This window comes from Pochonia chlamydosporia, chromosome 1, assembly GCF_001653235.2.
Source record: "Pochonia chlamydosporia 170 chromosome 1, whole genome shotgun sequence".
Classification (NCBI taxonomy): domain Eukaryota; kingdom Fungi; phylum Ascomycota; class Sordariomycetes; order Hypocreales; family Clavicipitaceae; genus Pochonia; species Pochonia chlamydosporia.
In genome coordinates, this window is record NC_035790.1 from 820,161 (window position 1) to 833,986 (window position 13,826).

The window sequence follows — 13,826 nt, forward strand, 5'->3', positions numbered from 1 at the left end:
AGTAGCTCGAATATTGCCGCTGCAGCATCCCCACCACCAACCGGGTTGCTTTTGTCTGAATCGAGTATCTCGCCGGCGGCACATCGGCGAGAAGGGGTAGACTAGAGGTAACGTCACGCGAAAACAAAAACTCACTGGCGCCAAGGCAGTTCTTGCAAGTGCTTATTGCTGGTAGTGTGTATGCTTTTCATCACATGGCGTGCGAACTGGAATAGGATGAGATACCCTGCCCTGGATCGGAGTCGGAGAGGTGACTGGACTAGTCTGATTTGAGAAGGAATAAACCTTGGGCTTTTAAAGCTATCGCGTTATCGGCCAGGAACAATCTACATCATCCGGAACGCTAAATGCGGGGATCCACGGCCAGTACAGTTTGGGGTTAGTTTTGAAGCTGGGTGCAAGGAACGTAGTCATGCAGGAATAATGATGCGGAAGATTACCGAATGGAAGGGCTTTACGACAAGAGGGGTGTTTGCTTAGAGGGAGACTCATGTTGATGTTGCTCAATGCTGGCGTCTATGGCTATACTGTGTTCTGAGAATGACAGGCAATTTGACTATCAAGGGTTGTCAACAACTCGCTTGAAGCAAATTATGATAAATCATGGGTAGTTTTCTTAAGTAACTTCACATCTGCTGTATGCTTGTCCACTTACTCTTTGCGTTGTTGAGTTGCTGTTCAAGTTGCAGAACCCATCTCTTACAACCCCTTTAGCCGTACATTGAGCTTTCCAGCACAACCTCCTACTTTGCTACTTAATCTTGTATTTGGTTATATAAGCTGGACAAGGCAGTTGTATTGATTCCAGTCTGTGAAACATTGCGTCCTTGCTCACCGCCAAGAACACAATTCCGCTCACGGTGCCACATAAGATGCAGTTTTATGAAGGAAAACGACCGCTAGGCTGTTTAGCCTGGAACATCTGTAGTTATTAGGGCCAAGTATAAGCTACGGATAGACTACTAGTATGGTCTATTGCTCTGATGCTCATTTGGGTCAGAAACTGAGGTGGCATCAAGGACTCAACAAACACAATAAAAGGTGACTTCACTGCCAGCCCACACATTGTCAACTTTTTACATTTTATTGTCTAATATTTTCGCTATTCCATTTCGCCCCAGCATAGTAAATGGGACCTTGTCAGATGAAGCATGTTACCAAGTTATACAGCGTTAAAACGAAAAAAGACCCCAAATCCTCTAGAACCATATCTGGCTCCCCTTAGCCATGTTACTATCACACGGGGCATTCAATCTGCTGCCTTTTGCCCCCCTCACTCCAGATGAAGTCCCAGCAACTATGTATCCTCTACTCGTTACCGGTTTCCCATCTTCGAAAACTCGTTCTGGTATCGTAGCTTGAAGCCGTTGCACAACGCACGCATGTCAGGATACTGGTATCCCTTCAATTCGTAACCTTGCGGAATAGCACGAACAGGGAGGCCAATAACCCTAGCCGTTCTGCTAGCCTTGAAGCAGAGCCAGAAATACCCAGGATGCTTCGGATCAATGCAGAAGGCATATGCGGATCGGTTGGGATTGGCATCAATGTATGTGGTTAGCCATTTCTCTGTTTGATCGTTAGTCATTGGTCGACGATATTGGTGCCACTGTGCTGCAAGGAGTTGCTTACCCGTCTCGGATCTTGACCTGCTCTGATACTTGTCATGACGCATGAGCTCCTCAACCTTTCGTGCCATTGCCTTGACGTGATCCACAATCAACTCATCAAGATCACTGTATGTGTACTTGCCACCAATTCGCAAAAGTTTGCCAACAGAGAACTCTGTGTCCTTTTGCATCTCCAACACGTCGATGTGCTGGTACACATTGTCGGCGACTTTCCACGTAATGGCCAAATGGTCGTTGCCCTTGGATGAGGGGCGAATAATCACCTCACCCGACGGCTGTGAGCCAAGATACTCCTCCGCCTGTATCGAGTTGAAGGGCTTGAAGTTGGGGTGCTTGACAACTCGTTGCGTCCTTCCCGTGCTGTGGTCTTTCTCACGAAGCTCCTCCTTATCTGATGATTCAAGGTTGTAGTCCCACCCGTCACGCCCGTAGTTTAATGGCCGTTTGAAAGGCACCCGCAGTGCATCCTCCCGCATGGATAGCTTTGCCATGAAATCTTTGTAATTCAGCTCCAGAATCTTGGCCTGTGCAGTCTGGCCAGTGCTCAAGACCTCCTTGACCGAGGCGCGATTTGTGACTTCGTGCGCCTCAACCCTACCTTCAATACCACAGTCAAGCTTGACAATGGCAAAGTCGTCTCGGACCATGCGAACATTGACAGGCACAATCATGCCTTCGCATAGTGACGACTTGGTCTCGCCGGTAAACATCGTAAAGACCTCGGACTGGTTCAGTGGCGCAAAGCTTCTTCGCAATTCTTCGTAAGGGGCTTGGAGTTCTGCGCTGATGGCCTCCAGTGTCGCACGCTTCCGCTGATTAAAGTTGGTCAATAACTGATCAGCGTACTCGTCAAGGACAAGTTCGTTGACTCGCTCTTGCTCGTCTTGCTTGAAGAGTTTCCGCACAATTGCTCCAGGTCCGTTTTCGTCCGTTTCGGCCTTGACGTCTTCTTCATCCAGCTCCAATGCATCAGCAGCCATCTTGCGACCAAGTTCATAGTCTTCAGGGTGGACTCGTGTGTTGTCGAGGGGGTCAGATGATGGGTTGGTGGCATCATAGTCGATGTAGAGGAAACTGGCACAGTTGTTCCAAACGCGAGGTCCGACAACGGGCAACTTGCCGCTGTCAGGATCACCGACGAGTTCATCTCGAGTGTTTACTGATCCGCCGTTGGCATTTATTGCCTTGATGACACTGGTGGCCTTTCGAGGACCCAAACCAGCAATATAAGGCAACAGGTTGGCAGTGTAAGAGCTAGTCATGGCGTCATTAATATTCACTCCGACCATGTTGACAGTATCAACCATGGCTGAGTCAAGGTACTTCATCAGCTTATCCTGCGGCAAGAGATGCTGGCAAGGATGGAATGACAGTGATGAGACGTCCTTGCCAAGGGCGGCATACTCCTTCATAGGGTTCTGCATGTACCGCGCCAAGCCAACGCAGTATCTTGTCACTGGGTTCAGGGCCGGGTGTTCGGCCATCGCACGGGGACTGTCCTTGTACAGGCGAGCAACCTCATCGTCCACAATGACTACTTCCAGAGGTTCCGTTCTGTAGTCATTGGTTTCAGGATCCTCGAACTCGGCTCCTCGGAGATCTTTGTCGGTTACGAGTGCCTCAACATCTCGTATCAGTCTGTTAGTTTCAGCACTCCAACCGCTGACGGCAATGACATCTGGACGGCGCCGTCGGACCAACTCGGCAAATTCCTCTCGCTGGGCTTCATCTCGAGCCAGGTTACCAAACTTGCCTTGCTCGAGGACTCGACCATCTTCATCCACCCACGTCCAGCACGTTGGCTCGCGAGCTGGGTCGCTCATTCCATTTGACAGGGCCAAAACTCTAGGTGTCGTTCCGAGAATCATCCCCTTTGGCTTGTAGGGAGCCTGATCCAACTTTCGGTAAAACTCTTGGCGGCACATCTTGAGAACTTCATCTTGGCAGAAAGTACGGATAACCTCTTTGACGTTCTTGACAATGACTTTTTCCAGTTTCGGGTACGCAACGTCGAGAACCTTTTTGCGCTCCTCTCGCCATTGCTCGGCCCGATCACTGAAGTTCTCGGACTCGAATTCTTGATAGAGTTGTCGGCGGAAATCGTATCTTGGCGGCATATCCACTTTGATGTCAACTAGGCCCTCTTCTTCAGCTCGCATCATCTTGAGGAAGAGCTCTGGTTGATGCACCAGATCAGCAATCGCCTGATTCTGCAAATATTTAATCTCGTAGTACGGATGAGAATCATCGATCTTTCGCAGACCCTTGTCCGTACGCCGACAGCTAAGCTCTGCTGCCTGGTAGTACGAGCTGCGGAAGTACTTGCGCATGCGAGGGCTTGCGAACAGTTCTTCCGAGTACATTTGACGAGCAGCGGAAATTACCTGATCCCCCGTGCTAAAGTTATCGTCGATCAAGCTATCAGCAAGATCCATGGGATATTGGGAGTCGTCATCTGGTGTGATCTTCTTCCCTTGTCGTAGAGCATTCTTCGCCAACTGATCAGCAGAGATACCGTACGCCTTGACGAAATAATACGTTTTGCCGTTGCGCACGCGGTCGAGCAGAGAAGACTTGGAGCCTGGTCTCTTGACCTGGGACACGTTGCCCGACATGACAGCAAGGTCCTTCAGTTTCGCGCCGTATTGAAACTGAACGTAGTCCTGCAAGTCTTGAAGTTCTTCCATGGTTGTAGCCTCGGGGATCATCTCTTCAATCATCTGGTCTTCCACGTCAAGCGACTTCAGGTTCTCATACGTCTTCTCAAGAGAATTTCTCTTGTCGACAAAGGATCTGAACTTGACATCCAGTTCCAGAATCCTCCACAGATCGTCTTGGTTAAGTAGCTTATCTGATTGAATGGTATAATCTGGACCATCCAGATCATCGCGTGTCGATTTTCGAATCTTCTTTGAATGCAGCAGGTAGTCCTTGCGATGCTGGAAGACGTATGGAACCTCGACCTCGTCCACGATAAAGAATTCGAGAACCTTGCCAACAGCCTTGCCGAATGGCGCCTGGAGCTCCTGGGCCAGGCCCTTCTTCGGCCACAGCTGGTTGGTGATCCATTTGGCTTCCTCTTTGAATTGGTCCGCCGTAAGTTGGAGGTTCTTAAACGCCTTGCGCTCTAATTGAAATCGTTCGGGTTCGTCTGTAAATCGAATTTCATTATCTTCGTCCGTGAGAAGCTTCTCCTTAAGTTGTGATGGCTCAAAAACGTCCTTGAGCTCGATGCCTTGTTCTTGCTGCTCACGGTCCTCTTCGTCATCTTCCAGTTGCAGCGCCCAGTCGTAGTCTTCACCATTGCCAAAGATGGCCTCCATATCATCCAAGGCATCTTTATCAAGCCCTGTGGTGTCGACAACGGCGCCTACGCCACGGTCTCTGGGTCGTGCAACCTCCAAATCTTCCAATCGGCGCGTTCGCTCGTCTTCGTCTTCGGGGAAGTCTTCCTCGATAAAGTCGTCAAACTCGTCGGCCTGAGCGCGCAGGTTTGACCTTCCGTAAGGGCGTTGCTCTGCGGCATCTTCGTCTTCGTCGGAAAAGATTTCGTCCAGGCCACGTCGTTCATTGGGGGATTCGTCTTCGTCGCGATGCCCACGTTTGAGCCGCTTGAATTTAGACTGCAAGGAGTGTAAGCATCTGGTCTAGCCACTTGGCAGGCGTTTTATATCGTACCTTGCTTTCTGGTTTGGTTCTTTCTCCGAATTGTTCGCCAATCAGCTCCAAATCATCTTCATCAAGGCGCGCTTCCTCTTCGCGATCCCGGTGTTCGCGTTTTCTCTTGACGGGGCGTGGCTCTGCGTCGGAGTCGGCATCTTCCTCTTCTTCCTCCTCTTCTTCATCAACAATGAAGCCCTCGCGTACCTAAAAAACAATGGTTTCATTAGCGAATACGAAGGCAAGATGCAGCGATCAGCACGCACCTTGCGAGCTTCCTCTTCGTCATCGTCGTCTTCTTCTTCTTCACTGGAGTCATCGACGCGGGGCCCATTTCGTCTAACCCGCTCCTCCCCAGTCTCCTCGTCATATGATTCGTCATCTTCCTCATCGTCCAACTCGGCCTCGCCCGAAATCAAGTCGCGCATGCTGTTGCTCATCGTGACTGTGAGAGGGGAGTCGTCTCAGGCACCACTCGCTGCTTGTCCAGCCCGGTTCGATCAAAGGCCGTGGATGAAGTTATCTTGGCCGACCAGTGGGGTTTAGAGACGCAAAACCGAGGAAGACGTCAATGGCTCGGCCGCCTGTGAGCTTGTCGAAGAAGCGGAAACGGTTGCGCTGCGTCTCCCTTTGTGCTTGGGATTTTTTGGAGTCGCATCAAGACCAGCTCTTCATCGTGTGTGGCAGGGGTCTGAGGAATTACACATGTTCCGAAACCTTGGTGTGATTATGTAATCCATACAGTGCATCCCAGCATTGGCCTCCACCTCACTGAGGACCCCAGGAGAGTTACTCATTTGGCACAGTGATGGCGATTGGGATGCAACGAGGCTTTACAGTTGGTGCATAGAATGGTAAAAGACGGCAATACGGTGCCTTGCTAATGCACAGCTCACAACAGCACGCGCGATGTGATCCGTATTGCTACAGCTGATCCGCCATGAGTTGAATTGTGTACCGACGTGAGATGTTAGGTCCCAATACGTCTGTCTGTCGTTAGGTTCTATCAGAACACAGCGAATACACACTCGTGATTTCGTATGCCTTTTATTTACGCTTTTGGTGAAAATAGTTCCCCTGCCCCAGACCAGGTGCTTTGCGACTGAGGACACTTTGAGCCTGGAGACTAAACTACTTAAAAACTTACCTTCGGTCGCCGCCTTCTTGCTCACGGGTAGGTCGTCTAACGTCAGAGCTCGTGCATGAGATTATACGGAAACGCTCAGTCGTAGGGAGCCTTTTCGTTTTCTTTCTCTGAGACTGGGAGGACTAGTCCCACTCGACCTCGAAAATTGGCCCGATGCTGACAGCATGACAATTCGGTACTTCGTTTTCCTTAATAGGACTGGGTGTTGCTCAACTCAGCCCCTCAGGCAACCCTTATATGAAGCCAACATCGCAGTACTTAACTGGGGGATTCTGCACATCATCAGTGCTTCCTAGTTTCGTGATCTTACAGGACCAATACCTTGAACATGGCAGAACCGCAAGGCAATTTTCACGTCCATCCCGACGCAGCGCCGTACGATACATCCATCACAGACTACCTTCACAATGACCCGCATATCCAAAATGTCTGCATCGGGGCAGTGATAGGTTGCGGCAATCAAATGCTGCTCATCCAACGCGCAGAACATGACTTTGCTGGACTCAAATGGGAAGTCCCCGGAGGAGCATGCGAACATGACAAGGACAAGACAATTCTACACTCGGTAGAACGGGAAGTCTGGGAGGAAACAGGCTTACACGTGCGCAGCATCCGGCGACTTGTTGACTTCGAAGAGTTTCAAGATATTGCCGGAGAAAAGAAGGGTAGATATATATGGCGCAAACTTACGTTCCAGGTTGAAGTCGAAGAAGGTTATGGGTTGGATGCTTTGGAGAAGCGACGAGTCATTGAGGAGTCCATCAAAATGGATCCGAATGAGCATTGCGACTGGGGATGGGCGACGAAGGAGGATGTTGAAAAGTGTGTGTGGGAGAAGGGAAAGTTGGATTTCATGGGGCTGCAACAGAAGACGTTACTTGAGGGCTTTGCTGCCATGGATATGTACTAGGTAGATATCACACCATGTAAATGGCTACTTGAGTTGGCGCCGTGCCATATGAAAAGCAATGTGCAGTGCCAATGCAGTTTGTTCAAGAGTAAGATGATGTGATGAGCCATGCATTTGACAGAATATTTTTGGCTGGGAATATTGCCTTGCCTTTTTTCTTTACCTCCTCACCAGGTCTTCGGTTTCCTAACGATTGTAGACTTAGAGACTGAAGCTGACAAACACTACATTCTGCCGTTAGTACGAAGAGACGGATCGTGCAACAAACACCAGCAGCATCGGAGTGGAATATACATCGTCGTATGCCGGAATTTCTCAACTTTGTTTTACTTCATCGATGCCCTGGGTAGGTAATGGCACCAACGCTGAGCTATCCAGGCACATGGCCAATGAGCCTGGGAAAGCACCCGCTGGTATATTGTAACTGACCGAACGGGGCATAGACTGTAACACAACCCAGGCCAGGATACGCCACAAATGCCCAAAGGTAGTGTGAGTGGCTCAGGGTTTCCCTGTGCCAAGCCGAAATTCAGTTCCCATCCTCCATGGGAGGTCGCGTGAAGAAAGATCTGATGGCCCCCAATGGCGTCGGCGTCTGAAGAAGATGCGGCCATTCCTGCAACCGCCGATTGATGTGTGAGAATGTTAATTATGTCATTTCTGCAGGTAGGCGCGCGCGGACGCAGGTAGTTTTGCATGGACATCCAACATCCACTTGGGGCTGGGATAATCATATGGAAGGCCCCATCTTGAGCATGCCAGACAGAGCTTGGGCTCGCCAAGCTTGACGGCATGGCTGGTGGATGGTGGTCAAACACTGGCCGCAAAAGAGTGCCATGGATTCAAGAGCATGAGCAAGGTTTATGTCCAATCTGTTAGTGATGGCGATCTTGAGGACATGGGATCAAACATGTCTGCTTCGATGTCTTGATTCGCTGGAGATTGGTTTCGGCTGGTTGATGCATTTGGTTCCGCTTTGATGCCGCTGACGAGTTGGGTTGAAATAATCTGAACAATTGGCACGTCTGAAACATTGCCGTTTGGTCGAGAGGCTCTGGATACATTGCCCTGGCCAGGATACAATGTATGCGAATATATCTGCCTGAGAAGTCAACAAGTATGCAGCCCCTTGGTGGATGACGCAAATCAAGGGCCTGACAGCCGTCATGTCCTAGCTCTCTCTTGCAGAGTGTGTGGCGGCATTGGGTACGAACATACTGGCAAGATTTGGTCGTCACCGAGAGGAGGTCCACGCCGCTTTGGGCACGATTCTAGATCCCCAAACCCATCATCTTCTCTCACTTTGTTCTGTGCGCCGTATGGCGAGCATAGGTCAGGTCCGTGTGAAAAACGATTGGAGTTTAAGCCAAACATTCAAGTGCTATTTTCGTATCGTGCCTTCCCTATCTGTGAATCACGGTCGCACTTGCACCTTTTAGCCCCTCCTCCTCGCGAATGGGAGAGCACCAGAGGTAACCCCACCTTGGTATTTGGTTTGGTGTGCAGAAACAAAGAGGCCCCGAGCGCAGGGAATGCTGGAATGCGTGAAATGATTCAATGTTCCACCAGCCAAAGACCAGACTCTTGGTTATCAACCAACGTAAATTCGCTTGACTCGATGGGACTCGTTGACCACAAAAGAATTATTTCGAAATAGTGCCAGTCGGTCATTTCTCTGAAATTGGCTTTGCTACACTAGTCTCCTGACTCCTTACCCCCTTTGAGCCCCGATATCGAGTCATTTCCACCGACTGTCACATTTGCCAACCGCCCAATAGTCTCCGGTGTCCAAGGGTACCCAAGTTCCAAGGTTCCTGACAACGCGCCATGAGCCGGAGGAACCCCACCAATTGAGCAAGCAATCCAAGCACTCAAGCACTCCAGCACTCTAGCACCGACTCGATCCTCGACTTGGGCTGAGTTTTGGTCGAGGGGTCTGGTCTGGCCTGGTCCCTCTCATCAATCCATTCAACGGCAAGCCAGCCGTAGCCGTCTTCTAGCTTGGGACAAGGTTGGCGTCAGTTCAACGACGCTTCACATACCATTCCCTGATCGTTCGTCCCTCTTCTTCCTTCATTTCTTTGTCTCTTGTCTCGTCATATTTACGCCTCCCCGCAGGAAAATTCAATATACTGCTACAGTCGCTCTCTCCGGCCGACCTTTTGCCTTCCTTTTTGTTTTACTCGTTCCACGGACAAAGGTAAATAGGGGGAACGCTGACAGGCTTCCAACTCTGTCGAGCGTCGAAACCTTCCCACCAGGCCGACTAACGGGCCTTACCCCCCGGCCGCTCGACGAGAAGAATAGTATTGCAGAACACCTGGAATTTTTCTCGACCGTTTCTCTCACAGCAGTTATTCGACACCATGGCTGACCCGTTTGCACCGAGATCGATGAAGCGCAAAAATGTCAAGGGACTTGCCTTGACACCTGCGGCCCCGCGACCCCCGCCAACTGCGGAGAGCTGGGTCGGCGCTGATGGCGGCAGAGACGACAACAAAGACGAGCAGCTTGAGATTGGTATCGAGTACAAGCTAGATCTGAGGCCGGAGGATCTGGAAATTATGAAGGAGCTCGGATCTGGAAATGGAGGCACTGTGAGCAAGGTCAAGCATCTTACCACAGGTACCGTAATGGCTCGAAAGGTCTGCATCCATCCCCAAACCCAATACGTGCATTCTACAACGCAGGACTAACAATGTCCTAGGTGATCCATGTCGAGGCGAAGAAGGAAATGCGCAAGCGAATTGTTCGAGAACTTCAAATCATGCACGGATGCCACTCTGACTACATCGTCAATTTTTATGGCGCATTCCTCAACAGCAATAACGATGTGATCATGTGCATGGAGTACATGGATGTGGGGTAAGCGCTGAAACCGCGCAATGTGGTGTCTTCCAGAAAAAGTCGTTTGATACTGACAAGCCTGATGCCATAGGTCGCTGGACCGAGTTTCAAGAGTCTTTGGACCAGTTCGAGTCGATGTCCTTGGAAAAATTGCGGAAGCCACTCTGGGAGGCTTGACCTATCTCTATTCGAAACACCACATTATGCACCGGGATATCAAGCCGTCCAATATTCTGGTCAACTCTCGAGGATCTATCAAGCTATGCGACTTTGGTGTTTCTGGAGAACTTATCAACTCGATTGCAGACACATTCGTTGGAACGTCAACATACATGGCTCCAGAGCGTATTCAAGGCGAAAAGTACACAGTAAAATCGGATGTTTGGAGTTTTGGATTAACCGTCATGGAGCTTGCCATCGGCAAATTCCCATTCGGGTCGAGCGAACAGCTTTCTGACGAAGACTGTGCCCCTGCTGGCATTCTGGATCTGTTACAACAAATTGTGCATGAACCAGCACCACGCCTGCCGAAGAGTGATGCATTCCCCAGCATTCTTGAAGATATGATTCAGAAATGTCTCTATAAACAACCTGAGCAGAGACCAACGCCTCAGGAGCTTTATGTAAGTCAACGAAACCTTGTTAGCACGCCCGAAAGTAGCCTTGGGCTCATTTGATAATAGGACCGTGACCCCTTTGTCCAAGCCGCCAAGAGAACTCCCGTAGATCTCCGAGAATGGGCATTTGGGCTGATGGAGAGAGATAACCGCAAGTCTCACCTCGCACCCCAGCTATCACCAGCAACACAAGACCTCCTTCGATCTACCGACTCCCCGACCTACCATACACAACACGAGGACCGTACGATACCGACGCCAACCTCTGGTGAAATCCCCATCGGTGGAGCAGGAATCATCTCACCCCGCGATCAGCCTAGTCGATCACCAAGCAGAAACGGCACTGGCAACAACAGCAGTAGGACTCCTATAGGGGCGCCGCATCCAGGAATGGGGATTAGAGTGGCCACAACAAACTCTGTGCCTCAAACATCACAGTACGCCGAGCCCTCGGGACCAGCCAGCGCAAGTGCGGCAACGTTCAGTCTACCTGTCCGTCCAGGTCCTCCAGGAAACCCGATGCCACCTCCACTGGCAAGACGACAGACGCCAGACGATTTCCGCAGAGAGACTCGGCGACAAGCCACATTCGGCCTGCCTCCTAACCCGAGCCCAAGTTATGGATTATAGGAGAACTGATCAAGTTCTGAAGGAGAAGAAAAGCAAGCAAGCGGCATGACAGAGTTTAGTTTATCGTTTACCCACGACCACGACAGTCTGAACGCTGCGAATCTCTGAATGTCAGCGTAGCATCACTTGGCGCATTGGATTTCATGGACCTGTTAGTCACAGTCATCTATACTTTTTTTTTTTTTTTGGTTTTCTTTGCTTTCGGCCTCCTGATTGGCAGGGCGATACGAATTTTGCAGGGTCGTACAACACGCTGTTCCCTTGAGTGAAAGCGAATACAACTGTGTTGAGCTCGTACGCCCTGTGCTTTTTTTGTTGTAGCCCTTCGGTAGAAGAAGTGTGCAGACGTTTTACATCAGTGATGGGATAGTACACGTGGAATGGATGATTAGTTTCTATTTAGTTTGAGTAACTTGGATGCCGAAATAGCAAGTAGCAAGCACCTAAATACGGAACGCATTTTACATCTAGTCTAAACTATGTCACGAGTTCAAAATTGATCTATATGTCCAAGATTACCACCAAACGTGCCTAGCGCCTTATAACCCAGCACTTGTTGGCTCGTCCGCCAAGTCCTTCTTATCCAAGTCCTCATCACTGGTCACATCTCTCCCCTCAAACCCATTCTCCAATATACCCACCAACTCATCCAGCCGCTCAATCACCAAATCCGTATACTCATGCCTCACCAACCTCCCATTCACATCATTCACCAACAACACCGTCGCAGCGCCAGCCCTCCTCCCCGCCGCCATATCATCAATCGAATCCCCCACCATAATCAAGCCCCTCGCATCCTCTAGCCCCCAATTCTGCGCAATGTGCAGAATCCCAGCTGGATCAGGCTTCGGCGGCTTGAACTCCCGCGTGACGACGGGGTGAAACGCCGACTCGGGCAGGAACTTGTCCAGCAGGTGCTGCACGGGGACGTCAAAGTTTCGTGTGCAGATGGCCTTGGGGATGGACTCTGCGTCGAGGTACTTCATGAGGGTGGTGAGCCCTGGCTGTGGTGTTTGGGCGGCCATGGCCTGGCGCTCGATTGAGCGGATGGCTTCTGTGGCGGCGGGCTGGTGGTGCGGAGGGAGCGATTCAATGTGGTGGAGGATGTCGATTGATTTGGGGATGTTGAGGGCCTTGCGCATGTCTGTGAACATGTAGGTTTGGGGTTCACTGCTTGCGTTGGTATGTTGCTGTTTGGGGGGTTGGTGAGAAGGTGATGGGCAAACTCACCATAATGTGCCGTCCATGTCGAATACTATGCCTTGGAGTTTTGGTGCCCCATTGTCCGCAACGCCTTTCTTTAAGGGGGCGAATCTTCGAGGTGCCGAGGAGGCCATTGTTGATAAGAGTCGGCGCATATGTCTTGCGCGGAGGGATGAGCTGGGCGATGATGGGCTGAAGTTCAAAGGGCGTGGTTGTGGTTTTGTGTCGTTCATGGGAAGGGTCCACTTGATGGCTGATGGATGTGGGTTGACGGGTTGCTCCGATGAGCTAGGTATTTGTGATATGGGGACATGGGTGCGAGTGTGAGGAATAGTTTTGGTAGATTATATGTTGTATGACAGATAGGTGGGCTTGATGATATTGTTTGACGTTGTTGAAGTTGGGTCTGGGAAGACATAACGCTCAACAGCAAGGAATGGCTGTGACCCAGTTGCTGAGGCGCAAGTTGACGGATAGTTGAACAAGTGTAGTTGCACATGGGACGAGTTACGGTTTTGGGCAACTAAATCTCAGACGTGTCGCCTCAAGAAAATGATTATACCTGAAAATGAATATTATAGTGAATGTCATGCTGGAAAGAACACATGTAGCCCAATAAAGATCTAATAAGTTCCGCAACTGATGAATTCTTAGCATCCCGCATGTAAAAGGCTGTCTCGAAACTCGTAGAAATAGCCTACAAGTTATAATAATTGTCTAGGCTCTCCAAAGTGACGAATGATTGCTTTGTCGATGATATTCCAATGCCGTCTTGTGGAATCGTAGGTATCGCAGCAACAACTACGCAACTCCGAAACCCGCACGAACGTCAACGTGCTTACCATCTAGGTTTACAACCTACCAGACTTCGATTGGAATACATCAAATATTTTCGAGGTACTATAATATTTGAAACAACCGCTAACTGCGTGCTTTTTGATCTTGCCACTAGCCGTGGCTCCTTCACTATGTGATAAACTACCGCCTACTAAAATGCAAGTATATGCCATACATGTAATAATTGGTAGCGGGAACCAAGTATGTAAAAGCAGACGCGCTACAACATGCGACTGGATGGTCTGATTACATGTATATCCGACCGACATGTCTGCCCTTCCATGGCGGGGAAGCGTCGGTGGTCCATGTGCTAGTTCATCTTGATGTTGATGATGTGATCATCC

The 13,826-nt window shown here is 50.1% G+C and overlaps 4 protein-coding genes across 4 annotated transcripts; 2 read left to right on the forward strand and 2 right to left on the reverse strand.

The window, feature by feature from the left end:
• Nucleotides 1-1,315: 1,315 nt before the first annotated feature.
• Nucleotides 1,316-5,731, reverse strand: VFPPC_00173 (transcription elongation factor spt6; the record flags this gene model as incomplete). The annotated part of the gene is made up of 4 exons (XM_018280251.1): nucleotides 1,316-1,569; nucleotides 1,633-5,254; nucleotides 5,310-5,498; nucleotides 5,558-5,731. The coding sequence occupies 4 exons, from the start codon at nucleotides 5,729-5,731 to the stop codon at nucleotides 1,316-1,318; spliced, it is 4,239 nt and encodes a 1,412-aa protein (XP_018148206.1).
• Nucleotides 5,732-6,766: 1,035 nt separating this feature from the next.
• Nucleotides 6,767-7,348, forward strand: VFPPC_00174 (NUDIX hydrolase domain-containing protein; the record flags this gene model as incomplete). The annotated part of the gene is made up of 1 exon (XM_018280252.1): nucleotides 6,767-7,348. The coding sequence occupies one exon, from the start codon at nucleotides 6,767-6,769 to the stop codon at nucleotides 7,346-7,348; it is 582 nt and encodes a 193-aa protein (XP_018148207.1).
• Nucleotides 7,349-9,714: 2,366 nt separating this feature from the next.
• Nucleotides 9,715-11,442, forward strand: VFPPC_00176 (protein kinase byr1; the record flags this gene model as incomplete). Its single annotated transcript, XM_018280254.1, has 4 exons — nucleotides 9,715-9,993; nucleotides 10,056-10,213; nucleotides 10,287-10,818; nucleotides 10,879-11,442. 4 exons carry the CDS (start codon nucleotides 9,715-9,717, stop codon nucleotides 11,440-11,442), a joined length of 1,533 nt encoding a protein of 510 aa, XP_018148209.1.
• Nucleotides 11,443-11,981: 539 nt separating this feature from the next.
• Nucleotides 11,982-12,779, reverse strand: VFPPC_12707 (HAD superfamily hydrolase; the record flags this gene model as incomplete). Its single annotated transcript, XM_018290484.1, has 2 exons — nucleotides 11,982-12,612; nucleotides 12,673-12,779. 2 exons carry the CDS (start codon nucleotides 12,777-12,779, stop codon nucleotides 11,982-11,984), a joined length of 738 nt encoding a protein of 245 aa, XP_018148210.1.
• Between the last annotated feature and the right edge of the window lie 1,047 nt (nucleotides 12,780-13,826).